A 19,174-nucleotide genomic window follows, 5' to 3' on the forward strand; every position below is an offset into this window, starting at 1 on the left:
CAAATACTAAAAAAGGGCAGAAGTTGTCCCGCAGAGACTGTGAAAAGCATTAAAGGCTGCATCATTTGGACCCAGCCAAGCCCTACAAAGACAGAAGGATACATCTCCCCCACTCTGGTAGAAGAGAAGAGCTACAGCTCAGTCCAGTGCAATGGACTGTCAGGCTTCCCCTCCCCCTTTGTTGCTTGTAGTTGTTTTTAATATGGGAAGCTCCTTGGCCAGGGGAAGGAGGAGAGAGACGTTTGGAAATGAGGGGATGCAAAAACAAGCGATATATCCATCCCAGTGTAAAAGGTAATAGGAGAATGTGCATGTCCACATCGCTACAGCATCTGCCACCCAAATAAACATGGCCCATCAGCAGCCAGTGTTCATTGTTAAGACGACCCTGGCAGAGCAATGGAAGGATCTGTGCTGCTCAAGATGAATCTGCCTAAGCCCAGCCTGCTAGCTCACTTCCTCCCAGAGTACATTGCTTTTATGCAATGGCAGTCTTTAAACTAAGATTCAGTAATATTTCAAGCAAGGTGGCTCAGGTTCTGATTCCTGTTCTTCTGCCCTGCTTCGAGCGTGTGGGGTGAGAAGATGAGGAGCAGGGAGCACGGTTATATTGGCACTCATAAGGGTAATACAACACTAAGAAATAAATAGTTTGAAAAGGTACAAAAAGGGGAGCAGGTCCCATGCCACTAAAAAATCACTTTTATTTCTTAGTCATCAAACCCTGCTTTAAGAACCATAAGCACTATGTCTAATTGTATATTTTATAATCTATACTATCAGGTACTCTTGAAATATACTGATTAATTTTTAATTTTTATATTAATTTTTTAAAATTCTACTTTACACATGCCCACATGAATTGTAATGGTCCGTAAGATTTTAAATCTTAATTATTTGTTATTGGAGTCTAAATTTAAATGCAATTCAGATGGGGGAAATGCAAGTTGGAAATATTTGATCCAAATCATTGAGAAAAAGGAAACTCAAATTAAAACTAATGGGTTCCAGCTCTGTGACTCTCTTTGACTTGTGAACATAGGTAGCAGCCATTTAGAGGAAATGGGTCTCATGCTTACACACAGACGCATACCCAGGGAGCTGTAGTCCTTGAGCCTCTCCAGGATGTCCGATGTGCTTAAACCTTCAGCCGGCAGGTTTCTCACATAGTCACTGTCCACTTTCAGGAACGTCAGGTTCTTGACAATGTCTTCCCTGGCCTTGTTAAATTTCTCCTGGATCTGCCGAGAAGGAGGGGAAACGCAATCAGCCACTAGTGTCAGGATAAAAAATGCTTTCCTAGGGGCCAGGCCCAGGCTTTCACAAAAGGGAAGTGGCAAGTGGTCAGACTCTGCTTCCTTTCAGAAGCCCCGAGACACACAAGGCCATGTAAGGACAAAGGTAGCCCCTCCGCCCCCATGCCCCCTGGGACTCGCTACTTGCTGAGGTTCAGCACTCCTTGAAGCTGTTTCACCACAGCCTGGACAACAGAAGAGTCAGCAACAGAACAAGGAAGACCACCCAGGAAATGGGCTTATGTGGTGACGGGAAGGTCCCAGCTTAGGCAACCGCTTTCCCTCAACGACAGCACCAAAAGCCTTTCACAAGGGCAGTTTCTGCTCTATGTGGGGCGCGGGTGGGTGGCAAGGGCTAAGCCGGCCCAGGAGAGCGAACAGCTCCCCTTTATTCAGGGGCTCAGCGTGCACCCCACCAGGGAACCCTCCTGCCCCTGACATCTACAGCTACCGGGACCTGAGGCAATCGGGCACATCACGAGCCTCTATTTCCACCAAGCGTCTCTACTCCCAAGAAAGGCGGCGCTGCTCAGGGCGGGCAGGCCCGAAGCCCTCAGCTTTTTGGGGGGTTGTGGGTCCAATCAGAAGCCCAGCATAGGTTACACTCAGTATCTGACTAGGCAGCCTCCTCTGCCACCTTGAGAAGAGATAGAGGAATAGGCACCCCATGGGAATTCTGCCAGGCCCCAGTCACTGCCTGACTGCTTTTCTCAGGCGCCTGAGGATCAGGTTTGTCACTCAACAGGGCCTTCAAACAGGCCACCTACGGGACCCTGCCTCAGAGGATCAAGCTGCTGAGAGGTGTGCTCAGGGTCCCCCAGGGAAGTGCGCAGCAAGGCCACACTCCTTTTGCTTCTCCAGTGTTTGCAAGAAAACATGTGGACCCTTCCTGCATCAGCCCAGGATCACTTAGAGGGGGAGTCCCAGTCAAATGGTACTTTCCTATCATGACTAACAAACTACCCCTTTCCCTAACCCCTGACTCAGACTCCCCAGCTGCCTAGGAGAGTCCCTTTAGTCTGCTTCCTCTACCCATCCTCTCACTGCCCTCCCACCATTCTCAAGCACCATTTTCCTTCTAATGCCATGCCCTGTGCAAGCTGCACTATCATCTTAACAAACTGAGGAACCAGATCCTGTCCTCTTCCTTCGACCATAACTTCTTCCTAGATGTTAAAAGGAGAAATTTTTATTCTGCCCGTCCCTTCTTCCCAGCCCCGTTCTGTGCCTGTGCAGTGGAATGCGAGCATTTGCAGGGGACAGAGTCCCTAGGGATCATCTGGCCCAATCCCCTCCTCTTACAGACGTGGAAGCTGAGGCCCTGAATCCCCAAGGTTAATCAAGTGTCCCTGACCAGGCACTAGGCCTACCAAGCCAAGTGTCCCCAAGAAGGGTTTGTTCTACCAAGGAGACAAAAGGCACACGTGTGAGCACACCCAAGATAGAAGGGAATCTTGCTGGGGCAGGGCCGCAGCAGGGGGGGAATCAGGACCGTCTCAGAGACTGAGCTGCTCAGGCCTCTAAGAAGCAAAGATGAAGGAGCCCCTTTGGGGCATGGGTTCAGCCTGTGCAAAGGCCCCAGGCCAGGATCAAGGGGGCAGGAAGGGAGAGACGAGGTAGAGCCAGATGGCAGAAAGACTGAAACACCAACCACAACAGTCTGGCCCTGAAAGCACAGAGAAGCCATGGAGCTCTGGGGAGCAGGGCGGTGACATGGTGGCACCCGGGTGGTGAATGGGACAGAGAGAGCAGACCTAAGTGGGCCGCCCATGAGGGAGCCCAGCCAGGAGGGTCTGCAGCAGGGGGTGAGAATGAGAGAGAATCAGTGACAATCTCTACAACAAGATGGAAGTGGGGTTAGAAGCAGCGCCAAATGCCAGGCTCCCTCCAGCCCACAGAAAAACCAATGGCCGCTCCGAGCCCAGTTGGTCTGAGGCAGCCCCCCAGCACCCCCTGTCCTCCCTGAGCTGGGCCTAGTGGGCTGTGCCCCAGAACCCACCGTGCCATGCTGTGGGAGCTCAGGTGGATCACGATCCTCCCTGGGCCTTCATCCTACCCCTCCTTGGGCCCACTGGGGCCTTTCAGGGCCCTGAAAGACTCATTAGAATTCCAGAAGTTTAGAGCTGAAAGCAGACAGAGAATGGATGAACCCAGACTCCTTTTCATAGATGGGAAGGAGAGGTGAGAAAGGCTGTCCCTGAGGACAGGAAGACAAGGACGGCTGCAAACTAGCTTGTTGGGTTCCTCTTTTTCCTGGGACGGACCCTGTTTACCTCTACCTGTAAAAAATCAAAGGCCATCCAGAAGGTACAAAGGCCAACACGGACTGAATATATCTGGCTGCGGGCCAGAGGGCAAAGAGCCGGCTGCTTATCTCCCAGCCCATTTCCCTGGCTTGTTGCGGTGTCCCGGCGCCTTTGAGAACAAGAGACAAACATCATCCTCCCCTCCTAGCTGAGGACCAGCCTGTCCTATTCAGAAAACACCTTTTGGCACAGACCCGGGGACCCCGCCCCGCTTACTGGCCCTGCAAACCCCTGGGATCTGATGCTTGCCCAGGGCCCGCCCCTCAGCCACAAGCACAGAACCCATGAGACCCAAGGAAAGCCGGCAGGCAGACGAGCAGGAGAGAAGGGAAGACCTGGGCAAGCACCCTCCACTGCCCAGCCTTGTGCCGAGCACTTTCAGACCTTATCTCACAACAGCCATGTAAGGAATCTCTATTCTACAGATGGGGAAACTGAGGCAATCATGGGGAGGAGCCGGGGAACATGCCAAAGGCGGCTGAGACTAAATTTTTACTCGGGCTTTCCAACTCCTAACTCTGATCCCAAATTCTAAAACTCAGCACCCTACCTAGTGCCCTACCTAATGCCCCACCCACTGCCCCAACACTCCCTGGCAACGTCCTTGGCAGTATCCCTTGCTTTCTCGCTCCTTCCCTGCCCCACTTTGGAGGTGTCAGCCCCAACCCGAGTGAGTGTAGGGGGCATGGGGTCGGGGTTCGTGCTTCCCTAGTACCTTTCTTTGTTGCCTCTGCTTCTGCTTCTACATTCCCTTGGGGTCTCCAGATAGGCCACATGGCCTTTCTTTGAATAGTTGAAACAAAGGCTCTTATTGCTTTTAGCCCTGACTGGGTCACTGGATTCTTCTGCAATAATATTCAAATAATTTGCCTCAATATATCCAAATTGGTCAAACATGAGTGGCCAACACTATGGGTGCCAAATCATAAAGTGCTTCCTGCCTAACTTTTTTTTAAAAAATGTATTTATTTTTGGTTATGACAATGGGGGTTAAATGTCAGCTCATAACTGTTAAATTCTGAGATCACATTTGAACTCAGGTCCTCCTAACTTCCTCCTGTAGTAGAAAGAGCACTACACTATCTAGCTGTCCCTTAACTTTTTTTTAAAGATATAAAAACTAAAGGAAAAAGATGGAGACAAGGAAATATGATGAGAAAAAAGGACACAGATTTCCAGATCTTGTGACTAACAAAATGGAGAAATGATGTTTTCTCTGATTTTCACGACCTCTAAAATGTCTCCAAAATAGGAATTCTACACAAGAGATAACATTCAGCTGTCTCCGTGGTCTGAAACACTAAGAACACTAACTAAGGAACTAATAGTGCAATGAACTAATAGCAGAAAAATCTAACCCCTAACTCTAAATCACTCAGCACCATTCTCCTGCCCCAGCTACCATTTGGGTAACCCAATCCGTAGGCCTGCCCAAAAAACACATACTTACCCCTCCCTTCTACCAGGGCTGGGGAAAACCAAAAGGCAGAAACTTGTTCAAGAAATTCTGTGATGTAATGCAACTCAGTCTGAGAAAGGAGGACCAGAGAGGACTGGGGAAGAACACATGTATATGGCTATGGGTAAACTAAGGGAAGGAGCCTGACATCCAATTGGGTCTGTTTCTGTCATCTCAGAAGTCACTTGAGGGAGAGAGTAAAAGCTCAAGAAAGCTATAAATTTCAATACCCAGAAAAATCAAACTGAAAAGGGAACAAGTCAGAAAGTGAGCAGTATGGAAAAAGAAGGGAAAAGACTAAGAAGGCCAAATGTCTCAGGAAGAAAATCCAGTTAAAGACTTTGAAAGCTGATGTCAACAGAAAAGATATTAGTATCAAAAGGGAATATAGTTATCAAATCAGCCAAAAGTCCAGGCATTTATGAATATTCCAAGAATAAGAAAAATTAATCAATCAGATAGAGCACAAAACAACAGCATTATGTTCCTGAATCATTAAAAAGAGAATTATGAGAGCAGAATTTATGACCTGCAGAGCAGAAATAACTGACAAAATAGAAAAACTTGAACTCACATTGGCAAGACTCACAAAAAGACAAAAGAGAGAATAATTTATTGAGAATGCAAACACAAAGAAGTCGAGGTGAATCTGGAAGAAGAGAGAGATCTAAGAAAAACTTATCGATCTCAAAGATAAGATGCAAAGAAAAACTTAAGGATTATACAGATTCCAGAAGAACAAAAATCATGAAAAGCAAAAAATCTCAACATTATAATGTAAAACATAATACAAGAAAACTACCCAGAATTTCTGAACACAGAAAAACAATGCCAAGCAAAAGGATTCACAGATCAATGCTAGGAGGGGGAAAAAACCCTACACTTCAAAATTTCAAGACACACAGTGGTTAAATTTAACTATTCCAGTCCTTTCCCTCCCCTCTCCTATCCCTTTCCCCATCATTCCCTCCATTCTTTCTCCTTCCGCCTTTCCCCACTCTAAATGATGCAGTGTTGGAGACAGCTGAGGCGACCCCGGCCACCAAAGACCACAGACACGACAGACTGTGCCAGAACACGTTCTCCAGCATGGTCCTGTTGCCGCCCAGCAAGCCACCAGCCAAGTCTACGAACAAAGAGACCAGCTTCAAGTGTCTGGAAAGGAAGGATACGCAGTAAAAATCCGTGCTACCCAAAAGGACTTTAAAACAGGCCTAAGCAGCTCTTCAGCTTTCACCGATCAGATCACTGAAATGGGGGACAGAACAGCTCTTGAGCTGGCAGCCCAGTTGGAGGCACATTCAAGGAAACCAGAAGCAAAGGACAAGAAGTTAGAGAGGCAATGGGAGGATTCAAAGGCATGTCTCCTAAGAGCCGAAATGCACGAGGTACTTTCTGCTTTAGGACAAGGGGCTGCAGGTCCAAACCTGGCCCCACCTTTGGCTGGATGGCTACCTTTGGTCGCCTCCCCCCCCCCCCCCCCCCGGCCAATCTCTTCCTAAGACTGGATCCCCTGGAACTCCACCTTATCGTGTGCTTCATCATGTGCTCTGGATCAAGGCTCAGAAAACAGGATCGACCTCATCTAGAGCAGACACAGAGGAGCCGCTCTGGTCTCCCTCCTCCCCGTCCATCTTTGATTCTTCATACTGAATATCCCCCCACTCCCTTCCAACCTGTCCTTGAACTTAAATAATAAATGTCAATGTATGACCCCAAAAAAATTGCAATGACAAAAATAATAAATTATACATCTTATTATGATGAAGATCTCCAGGAAAATTAACTCAAATACTTCACCCACCAAAAACCAAAACAGAAATGGGAATAATCAGTCCCAATGAACAAAGGACTTCAAAATGCAACCAATCTGAGCCTAACCTTTAAATAGCTTTAAACGTGAACATTCAATTAAAAAGTAAGTGGCTGCCTTTTGGTCATGTGAGCAACAAGATTGAAAACTAAATGTTTTCTCTGATCCCCTCAACCTCTCAAACCTCTCCAAAACAGAAATTATTTGCCAAATATAAAGAAATTTCAGCTGTCTCCATCCAAAACAAAAGGTTTATTGAGAAAGAAAAAAAATAAAGACAGGGATGGAAAGAGACAGAGGGAGGGAGGGTATACATATGTATAACTTATATCAGATTGCTTACTATCTCAAAGGCAAGAGAGGGAGAAAGACAGGGATAGAATTTGGAACTCAAAATTTAAGGGAAAACTAAACAACAAATGTCAAAAATAACTTTTACATGTAATTTAAAAATAAATATTTTTTTTAAAAAAAAAAGCACTCCAGGATAAAAGATAAAAGCATTTACAGAAACAGAAGTTAGGATGGAGAAATGGGCCTGAAACATACGGCTCACATCTTGCCCAATGGTGAATCAAAGCTTTTGTGAGACTCCACTGTAGAAGAAAGGGACATCTGAAGGAGAAGAGGAGAAAAGGAAATTAGGGGAGAATAGACAATATACCCCAATCAAGTCAAGATTTGACAACAAGAAGGAAATAATTCCTACAGTTTCCCTGAAAGATAAGAGGCTACAGGGTGACTGTAGGGGAAGAGGCAGAGGAAGGAACCAAAACAAAAGAGATCAGATGGGGACCATACAATGGGTCATATGATCTACAAGGGTCTGGGGTTCAGAAAGACCACCCATCTCATCTCAAAGCATCCAGGGGTTCAATAGAGGGAGAAAGCCATGGAACGAGACATACAGGGCAACAACATGGAAACTATTCAGAAGAAGGAACTTAAAGTAGGTTCCTTAGGAGTTTTTAAAAATGACAAATGTGATAAATACAGAGAAGTATGGGAAAATTTACATGAATTGATTTGGAGCAAAGTAAGTAGAGCCAAGAAAACAACATACAGCAAGATCCCAAGTAGTGTATGTGATAAATCCAGTAAAGTGGTAGTTTTCCTTCTTGAAGTTATAATCGTATCTCAAATATGATGATTTGTTCCAGCCCAATAGAATAGGATTAAAAAGTTTTTAAATCTAATAATGGAATAGAACAGGAAAGGATGAGAAAACATATTTCTGATTCATCTTTATTATACAGTAATAGAGTAGTTATAACAAGTAAAAATTTTAAAAAGCTAGAAACTTACTGAATATCATATCTAAAGATAAGCCTTCAGTGACGATGTGACAAATACATTATTATTATTATTATTATTATTATTATCACTGAAAATATTTTAGCAGCATAGACTGAACTGTCTTCTGTCTTTCCAAATTTTTAGATATAATGGTGGGAGAAGCAGAGAGTTTTATCCACATCTCATCAAATTTACATGCATGCTCACATTTTCCCATTAACGCCAAGTATAGTTGAATGATCTGGGGCATTATCTAAAAATCAGTAATGCTTTAAAAGCAATGTTACCATCTTTAAATTATTTTTCAAACACTGGGTTAAAATAACTTGAAAAATCAATTTAAAAATACTTTCTGGTCATCCATGCTTTCTAAAAAACTGGAAGCAAAGGATAATTATAGCCTCTCAAAACAGAAGGATTTTGAGACTAATTAAAAAAAAACATTAGTTTTCATTTTGAATCCCCTTCTGCATCACCTCTTTACAATAAGCATCAACAAGATCCTTAGATGCTATAAATCCCTGGTGAATTATCTCGTTTTTAGAACATAAGCAACCCATTATTCAGCATAATGTGTTCATATATTCAACATAATAACCTGCTTCCTCACATTAAGAATTTGTTTATCAGAGTATCAACATTCTTTGGCTGTTTTCCTCAAAGATCAGGATATTTAGGTTCTGTGTCCTCATCAGAACTGGCCACCTCTCCCTTAACTTTAACATTATGCAAGGGAACTTGATTTTTAAAGCAATCAAACAAAGTAACCCTTGCAATAAAAATCCATTTCATTTCCATTTTCTTTCACTGTCTAAACTTTTGTTGACAGGGTTGCTCTGCTAAGAATGTTTTTATTGAAATCTTTCATCCACACAGCTAAAAGGCATTCCATTTCTATTATTGTTACACATCTATTTCTTGTAATTATTCACAAAGCTAATGCTACTCAACCTTTCCCTCTAATTCTGCTGTGTACTTGATTACTTTCTGTACCACAACCCCTGTCCTATTTTAAAATTACTACAACCACATTCATGCCATTTAATCACATCAAATTTTCATCTGAACACAATAACAAGTCTTTTCTTTTTGCCCTGGCAAAGTCTCCATCTGAAACAGTCTTCCTCTGATCCATTTTAAGGTCTATTTTAAAAAAAGCTTTTTTAAAATTAACTGTAGGCAATAGAATAGGCAGTAACACATTATCTCCTTCCCGACTTGACATAGGCAAATTCAGATGAACAAATGAGTGGGGGAAGGGGAACATCAAAACCTTCAATAAGTTTACATGCATTTCATTAATTGCATTTTGTATTGCTTACACAAAACTGCTTCATTTTTGAATAATGCATAATCCAATTAATTGCAAATTATAACTCCCATTAAGTACAACTAGCAGTGTACAATGTAAATGAAAAGATTAACCTCAAAAAACTGTCAATGTTTCAAATAATTAAAAAACAAATATGGAGAAAAGAGTTATAGAAGAAGAAATCCACAACCCACTCCTTATAGAGGTGAGAGGTTCGCAATATTTTTATACTATCTTAATGTATTGGTCAGTTATGTGATTTTCTAACCTTTTTTTGTCTTTAGATGGGAAGGATTCCTAGGGAAATCTATGGTGAGAAAAAAATAATAAAAAATATTTTAAAAGGACATTAAAAGATTCCACTTACCTTAGTACCAATAATAGGGATTTTTCTGATGATTCTAAAAAACTTCTTTTTGGCCCTTGAATATAAACCTGAAAGAAGCACAAAACAGCCCATTATTCAGCAGCTTTCAAACCCTCCACTCAGATATCAATCCTCACAAGCAGCACAACCAGATTAAAATGGAGTTGAAAGATATTTGACATAAGTTTAAAAATATAGCATAGATAATGTGAATTTGAGGTTTTCTAAATCATATGGAGGCCACAATTTGACACTTGTGCTCTACAGCTTCTGATAGTTTCTCCTGCCCATGGATCCAGAATTTTACTTCCCAGGATCCCCAAATGTCCATTTACCTCAACAAGAAGATTCCAATCATGATCTTTTTAGACAGAATCTGCTCTCTTGTTCTCAACAGCAAAAGCTTGCAGTGATTTCAGGCCCTGAGTGCTCTTTAATAATCACGGAGTCCCACCAATCCCATAGAGGACACTACAGAAGCCCACATGTCTCTGCTTCTCCACAGGTCAATGTCTTAACCTTATTAAGTTCCTTGTAATTTCCCTTTCATGTTCACCTTTTTAGGATTCTCTTGAGTCTTACATTTAAAAGTTAATTTTCTATTCAGCTCTGGGCTTTCATCAGGAATGCTTGAAAATCCTCCATTTGATTAAATATCTTTCCCTTGAAGGAAAACTCAGTTTTGTTAGGTAGATTATTCTTGATTATAATTCCAACTTTTTGCCTTCTAGAATATCATATTCCAAGGCTCCCTACTCCTTTAACATGTTAACTGCTAAATTTTCTGTAATCCATGGTATGTGAATAGGGTTTTTGGACTATATATTTTCTTTTTGTTCTAGATAACTCTAATATTCTTGGGAATATTCTTGGGAAATTTCATTTTTAGATCTCTTTCAAGTGGTGATCAAGAGATTTTTCAATTTCTATTTTATATCCCCTGATTTTAGGATATTGGGGAAGTTTTCCTTAGTAATTGGAAGTTTTGGGGGTTTCCAAGGTGTCATGATCTGGGGAGGGGTATGGTCACTGCTTTCCTGTTCTGTACTCTGGTCTTTACTTAGGAAGGGCCCCCAATTCCTTGAGATTACAACTGATACTGCTCCTCAGGACCCCTGCTCCCTTAGGATCATGATACTATTCCTAAGGGTTCTTGAATCCTGATTACAGAAAACAATACTACTCCTCAGGATTCCCACTCCCTCTTTACTGAAAATGCTTGAACTGTGACTCAGAAGTAGGTACAGGCAATAGATTTGTCAAATAGCATCTGGTGCGGCATCCTCTGCTAGCTGGCCAGTTGCCCTTACCATCTCTGGCTTGAGAGCTCTTAAAGCCACTGTTGTTTACATCGCCACAACCTAGTCCCATCACTAGTATTTCAGCATCATTCTTTCCATTACATGTGATGGACTCTAATGAGCACCAAGAATTTCTGGCTGGCCCTTGATATAATGCCTCTTCCAAAAGAGTGATGACACATTTAGCTGATCACACGAAGAGGGCATGAAGTGTGAAGTTTTCGGCTTAATACTTCAGAGGGAATCATTCTAATAACAGCTTATATTAATAACTGCCCGGGCCATCCCAACTCCCAAAGAAAGAAGTTGTGCTTCCTAGCATTTATTTGCACTTAACTAAGACCAACCCCAGGAAGTATATGGTATCTTTTTCCATTAATATGTCCTATCATTCCAACTAGACCTTGATCTCCTTGACCACCCACACTAGTTTCCAGCACCATGCCCAAAATATTTGATTGTTGTGCTCAAGTGCTCAAGAATATTTGATTGCTTAGTCTTTAGGGAACACAACACATGAACAGTAGCTATCATTATAATTTATTTATTTCCATAAACTGTTTGCAACACTGTATAATAGCAGAAAGTTGCTTTTTCGCTCTTTCCACTTTTAAAAACTTTACTTTATAAGGTATACCTTGATAGCTACAACCAAAACCAAAAATGAGAATTTATGGGGAAAAGTGGTATTAATTTGCATCACAGAGTATTAGAGACATATGAGATCATGATATGCATCTAATCAAGATTTTCTGTTTTACCAATAAACAAACTGCCTCTACAGAATTAGGAGAAGTCCACAAGATAAGGAGACTGTATTTAGGTACTCCTAAAAATGCAAAGATATATAAAGAGACAGGAATAGGGAAAAAAAGATGAGAGCAAATGGATGAAAGCAAGGAAAGAAAGGAAGGGTGAAAATGAGAAAAGGCAAGACAGATCACATTATGAAAACCAAAGAATGTCAACTGGAAAGTATCTTAAATATCCAGCCCCAAATGATACCTGTCTGCTCCCAAGTTTACTCCATGAGATTATTTTTAAGCAAAACATATTCTTACCTAATTAGCTAGCACACATGAAGAGGGGCCTACTTTTCCATATAATTGTCAGGACAATAGGCTGGGGAGTAATTATAACAAAATAAAATTTAATAGGAATTAAATGTATGCTACACAGAGATTTCTATTCATGTGATGCCACTTTCCCTCCATACTCAAAAATTTAAGGAGCCCTTATTTAGTCTAGCTCTCTCATTTCACAGATAAAGTAAGGCCCCCCACAGAGAAGAGTCACAGGGTGACAGAACAAGACCCAAAGGGACCGTGGAGATCCCATCAAGTCCAACTCCCTCATTTTAAAGGCCAGGAAACTGAGTCACAGAGCAGCTGACTGACTTGTAAATGTTTGGGCTAGGATTCAGACCCAGTACTTCCAAATTCCAAGTCTAGGGCCTGTGTGGACATCGCCTCCCCTGAGCCAAGCCCCGAGGTAGTCCCAAGGACTATGACCAGTTTCCCTAAAAGTAGCTAGATTATGATCCAAGTTTCCACTTCCTTTACAGTCCCTGAAACATCTTTTTTTCCCCTATTCTTTTTTTAATTTTATGTGACTTTAATTATACTTATCTCCTATTGCTCCAACATTAGACAAGTTTAAAATTAGACAAATTTAAAATCTTTAAAAAGAAAAAGAATTCTTCCTAATTCAAAATAGCAAAACAAAGTTCCTGCATTAAAGCCATGTGCAAAACTATATATCTCCTTTCTTTAACTCCAACTTTCTCTATATGATTAATCTTCAGGCCTCTGGATTAGTGATTGATCACACCATTAAGCATTGTTCTAAAGTCTTTCCAAGTTGTTTTGTCCCCCCACTGTTGTTATATATTCTCCTAGTTCTGCTCACTTCACTCTATAACAGCTCACTGAAGTCTTCTCCCATTTTTCCTTTGAAACTGCCCCCTTCATACTTGCTTAATCATATCCCATTACTTTCATATGCCCCCATCTGTTTAGTTGTTATGCAACAGGTAGGCATCCCCCAAGTTTCTAGCTTTTGTCTACTACAGAAAGAGCCAACATAGTCATTTTTATCTGTAGGGGTCTTATTCCTCTTTCTTTGATCCCCTAGATCAGTGGTTCTCAAACTTTTGTTTTCAGTATCTTTATCCTATTAAAAATTATTGAGGATCTCTCCCAAGTATTTTTGTTTATCTGGGTTATATTTATAGACATTTACCATATTGGAAATAAAAACTATTTTTGAATTTGTAGACCCTCTAAAAGGGTTTCAGAGATCCCCAGGATTCTCTAGATCATACTTTGAGAACCACTGCCCTAGATTGTCAGTCTAGTAGCAGTATAATTGGCTCAAAGAGGATGTATGTTTTAATCACTTTGGAAACCTATTCCAAATGACTTTCCAGAATGAGAGTACAACTTCCAGCTCTACTAATGAGGTGCTAATGTGCCCATTTTTCTACAGCCTCTCAAACATAATTTTCTTCCTTTGTCATCTCTGTCAAACTTACAGGTGAGAGGTAGAATCTAAAAGTTGATTTAATGTGCATTTCTTTAATTAATAGTGAAATGGAACATTTTTTCATAGCATTGGTGATAGCTTTTATTTCTTTCCTTGACAACTTTCATTCATATTTCTTTGACCATAAATCTATTGGGGGAATGACTCTTAAGTCTTATAAATTGTAAGCAGGTCCTTTTATATCTTGATTATGAGACTTTTATCGGAGAAATATAATGCAAAAATTTTCTCCCAGTTAGCTATTTTTCTTCTAATTTTAATTGCATTAGAGTTCCTTATTCAGATCTTTTCAATTTTATATACTTTTGATCTGATTTTTCTTGTGCAACATGAGGAATATGGAAATATATTTAGAAGAATTACACGTTTAATCTATATTGGATTCTTTGCTGTTTTGGAGGGGTGGAAGAAGGGAGGAAAAAAATTTGGAAAGCAAGATTTTGTAGAGGTGAATGTTAAAAACTATTTTTACATATATTGGAAAAATTAACACTATTAAAAAACTTTAAATTTAAATAATCAAAATTGTTCATTTTATTCCCTGTGAGCCTCTCTTTCCGTTTTTTTTTTTTTTTTTTTTTTTTGGTCATGACATCTTTCTCTATCCAAAGATCTGAAAAGTCAGGATGTCACCTCTTATGTCTAAATTATGAGTCCATATGAATTTATATGAATAATGGTGTGAGATGTTATAGATCCTGAAATATTAAAGCATCCACTATATGCCAAATCCTTAGCCGTTTAATCTTCTGTTCCCAGTGTAGCAAATTTGCAATGACATAAAGCTGAGAACCAGTACTCTGAATGACAGCCAGCATCTGACTACATAATTTAATAAACTTGATTTTGCTTTAATAATTTGATGTAAAAGTACAGGATTTGGCGAAGAATAAACAGTTTTTGTAAAAAGCATCTGGAGGACTTGGTGGACAACAGACTCTACAGGAATGAAAAATGGATTGCCTTCAGAGGTGGAGGGCTGCTGGTCACTAGTGGGCCTTGCCCAAGGCCACTGAGAGATAAGCCTCAGATAAGGTGGCCCAGCCTCCCCACCCCCCACCCACCGTGGGAATAGACCTTCTGGCTTCTTGGAGAAACCCATATCTCCACCAAGACTCAGCCTAAGCAGTGATCCAGTGCTAACATAAGTCAGGCCCAATGTCAGTCCCATAGAAATCCATCCCAAACATACCCAGGCCAAAAGTAAACTTTTTAAACTTAATTTCCCCCATAAAAGAAAAATTTTAAACCCCACCAAATCACAATATAAGATACTTTATATAAGTGTTATGGGAGCATTTACTTAATAAATGTTCATTATTAGGTACATTCCACCTAGTAATAAACCTAAGCCCAGGGAGGCTACAAAGATAAAGAAGATTAAAATCCAGTCTAATGGCAGTACTGCTCACATATGGGATAACAGAGACCAGATTTTTAAAGATTTTGGCAGTTTAGAACACTAAGCCGATTCTTTTCGGATGAAATTTAATAGGGATGAGGCAGCTAAGATGGCACAGTGGAGGAGCTGAAGTCAGGAGGACCTGAGTTCAAATCTGGCTTCAGACACTTAACACTTCCTAGCTGGGTGACCCTGGGCAAGTCACTTAGCTCTAATTTCCTCAGAAATAAAAAAGAAAAAGAAATTTAATAGGGGTAAATACGATCACAGACCAGAAAGAGACAAAGCTGGAAGAAACCTCGCCTTCATTTTACAGATGAGGAAACTGAGGCTGAATTATGTTGTGATGTGTCCACAATAATACAAGCCCCCTCATTCCAGAGCCAATATTCTCCCCTCACTCCTCTATGCTACATCCATAGAGCAAAATCTTATAATTGGGTTAAAAAAAATACTTCAAGATAGAGAAGAAAATTCAACAGGAAAAGATCTGGGGGCTTTAGTAGACTTCAAGTCAATGTTTTAAGTGGGATACAGCTGCCAAAAAACAAACAAAAAGCAAAAAACATGTAATCTTAATGAGAAAGTAAGCTTTCAGAACTAGAGACATGACATCACATGTTAAAGAGGACACAGATCTGCAGGAGAATCAAGATGGCGAGTTTGTGCCATGTAACAATTCAAGGAAGAAACTGGAGATGTTTGGCTCGGAAAAGAGAAAGCTCGGCGTGCCCATGAGAGATGTCTCCAGTGACATGAAGAGTTTTTGCAGGGACACAAGATTTGTTCTGCTTGACCCTGGAAGTCGACTGTAGGAGAAGCTCCTTTTCGGAATCAGAGCTCTCCAAGGTGGCTTCTTAACCCTGAAGAAGGCTCCGACACATCTGAATAAAGGGCCGTGGAGCAGATGATCTTTTAAAACAGGGAGGCTGCCCTGTGACAGGGCCTGAGGTGAGAAGGCCATCGTTGGCACACACCGGGGAGGGGTCTCTTTGGAGAGTTACGGGAAGGTAAGTCTAAGCTGACAGGCACCAAAACACAGAACTGCTGGAAAAGACTTTTGAGGTTGGAAAAACTGGAGTAAGGTAAACTCTACAGGCTCAAAGAGAGGGAGTTAAGGCTACTTTGCAAATAGCCATTGACCAAATTAGTAAATTTACAACATGACATAGAAGAGAATTCTGGATGTAGTCCTTTTGTGGACATGCTCACCTGGGACCCTGTCATCAGACAAGTATATTCCCATGTGCTTGGTTTCCTCTGTAGTTCTCTGTATTATATTTGATTTCATGCACATAAAAACATTATTCTGGGAAAGAGTCTATGACATCATAAGACACTAATGCATTGTTGGTAGAGCTGCGAGATGATCCAGCCATTCTAGAGAGCCATTTAGAATTATGCCCAAAGGGCTATAAAACTGTGCATACCCTTTGATCCAGCAGGGCCATTACTGGTTCTATATCCCAAGGACATCATAAAGGAGGGAAAAGAAATCACATGTGCAAAAATGTTTGTGGCAGCCCTTTTTTGTGATAGCAAAGAACTGGAAAACAAGTAGCTGCCATCAGTTGGGGTGACTGAACAAGGTGTGGCATATGAAGATAATGGAATATTATTGTTCTATAAAAAATGATGAAAAAGCTGATTTTAGAAAGGGCTGGAAAGATTTGCATGAACAGATGCTGAGCAAAACAAGCAGAATCAGGAATACATCATATATAGTAACAGCAAGAACAGCTTGGTTCTTCCAAGCTCTTCTTCTGGAGAAATCCCAATACACTTTGGGCAGAAAATGCCATCTGTATCCAGAAAAATATCTAAGGAGACTGAATGTAAATCAACATATGCTATGCTCACTTCTTTTTTCTGTTTTTTTTTATCTCTCCCATAGTTTTTCTCTTTTGCTCTGATTTTTCTCTCCCAACATGATTCATAAAATAATGTGTACTGAAAAATAAATAAACTTACTAGGGGAAAAAAAATTACCAGATTAGCTAAAATACTAACAGGAGAGAGTAACAAATGTTAGAAGAGGAGGTGGAAAATTTGTGACACATTCATTGTTGGTGGAATTGTGAACTGATCCAACCATTTTGGAGAGCAATTTAGAATTAGGCCCAAAGAATTATTAAACTACCTATACCCTTTCACCCAAATTTTAAAAAGACACTTTCCAGGGGTTCTGAAGCACATAAAACAGAATAACTCTATAATAAACAAACACATCTTCTTTCCCTTCTCTCTCCACTAGGGTAAGTTGATGCGATGGACAGTTACAGAGAAAAGACAGAAATAATAAATGATTATTCTCAATTATTCAACACTGAATGTGATTAATTGTTCTACATCTAATGCACAAGGTCCTAAGTTCAAAGGCTTTGGAGACAGGAAATCAACATGGCTCCAAGACTTCAGATGTTTAAACCCAGATGAAGTCCAAAGATAGATAAGGCTCTCAAGAGGAGAGATGTTTCTGGACTATATTAGAAAGAATGCAGCATTTGGATAAAGTAGAACCAAACGACTGAAATGAGGAATGTGTGAGTTATGGAAAATAAATTGGGAAAAGTGAGCTGGTCTTAAGCCACGCAATCTACATAATCCCTGACAAATGTAGGGAAGATCCTTGAACAAGGGACTAACATGGTCAGACCTGGATTTCAGGAAGATTATTTTGAGAGGCGTATGGCAGAGAGCCAGGCGAAGGAAGAGATTGGAAGAAAGGAATACAGTAAATCCAGGCAGGAGGTCCCAAGTGCCTGGGCTGAGGGAATGTCTCAGTGAAAAGAAAAGAATGGATTTGAAAGCTATTGCAGAAATAGATCGACAAGCTATGGCAGATGACGAGACATGGTTATGGGTAAGGGAGAATTAGGGGAGGATGAAGAGGGCTCTGGAGGTAAATTCAACAGGAGAAGACTTTAGAGGGATGGGTTTAAGGGAGAAAGTTGCCAAGATTCATTTTAGGCACATTGTGTTTGGGATGCTTAGGAGATACATAGGTGGAGATGTCCAGCAGGAAGATACTAGCATGGGATTAGAGCTGAGGAGCAATATTTGGACTGGATCTATAGATTCATGATTCTTCTTCTAGAAATAATTGAAGTGACCCGAGTTCAAGTGCTACTTCTGAGAGATACCAGGGGTATGAGCTTGGTCAAATCTCTACTTACTCGGTAACTCTCTGAAACTGTCAGTTACAAAGAAGATGCCCAAAATCATAATCCTATCCCTATCCTGTCACAGAAAAAGATAATAATGATGATCTAACATTTAAATACTTCCTCAAGGTTTACAAATCACTTCACAAATATTGCTTCACTGAATCCTCACAACAACTCAGGACATAGGTGCTATTACTCTTGAGGAAACTGAGACAGATGGAGGTAAGAAGACTTGTCCAGGGTGTCCCAGTTATGAGTGTCTAAGACCAGATTTGAATCCCTGACTCCTGGGGCTAGCACACTTCACCACCTACCTGCATAAAGTAGCAGTCATGAACTGTCATTCCAAGCAAGTCTGCATAAAGACTCCAATTTGGGGGGACTTTTTTGACAGCCCAAGTTACTCCTCAGACTTGAATCTTGAAGTTTATAATGACCCTGATTTTGTTTTTTGAGAAATTAAAGAAATGAATATTTAAAAGGTAGGCCATAAAAACACCACTAAAACCCTCAGCAGATATAATCAAGAACAAGAAGGACGAGTGTCAGTGGAAGGCTAGTCCCTCCAAAGCTTGGAGCTGACCACCCCAGAATGGCCCTTCCTCATCCCAAAAACAGGTCGTTGGACACTTACTCTCAGGTTGGAAGATGAACCCATACAGCCACACGATCAGCAAGGTCCACAGCACACTCCATGCAATCAACTGCCATGGCTCATATTTGGTGCAGTGCCCATTTACATAGTTCTTGGCATTGATCAAGTATACCTCCAGGATTTCCTGATAGGGCTCAATGGCTTTCTGGAAACAAAACACAAGAAAAAGAACTGTTATAAGAAAGAAAAAGAGGATTCAGTCTTTCCTGAAGTATTTAAGTATTCTTGGATTATTTCATTCCCAAACCACTATTTTC

The 19,174-nt window shown here is 41.0% G+C and overlaps 1 protein-coding gene across 2 annotated transcripts in view; it reads right to left on the reverse strand.

Moving 5' to 3' along the window:
* The window catches only part of SGPL1 (sphingosine-1-phosphate lyase 1), a 71,633-nt gene that overhangs the window by 25,203 nt on the left and 27,256 nt on the right, over positions 1-19,174 (reverse strand). For both annotated transcript variants that reach the window (XM_031956557.1, XM_012547505.3), the window contains 3 exons: positions 18,897-19,062; positions 9,849-9,916; positions 1,094-1,241 (listed from right to left, as the gene is read on the reverse strand). In XM_031956557.1, coding sequence (XP_031812417.1) covers positions 1,094-1,241; positions 9,849-9,916; positions 18,897-19,062 — 382 coding nt within the window. The remainder of the gene's footprint in view (positions 1-1,093; positions 1,242-9,848; positions 9,917-18,896; positions 19,063-19,174) is intronic.

Source organism: Sarcophilus harrisii, chromosome 2 (assembly GCF_902635505.1).
Source record: "Sarcophilus harrisii chromosome 2, mSarHar1.11, whole genome shotgun sequence".
Lineage (NCBI taxonomy): Eukaryota > Metazoa > Chordata > Mammalia > Dasyuromorphia > Dasyuridae > Sarcophilus > Sarcophilus harrisii.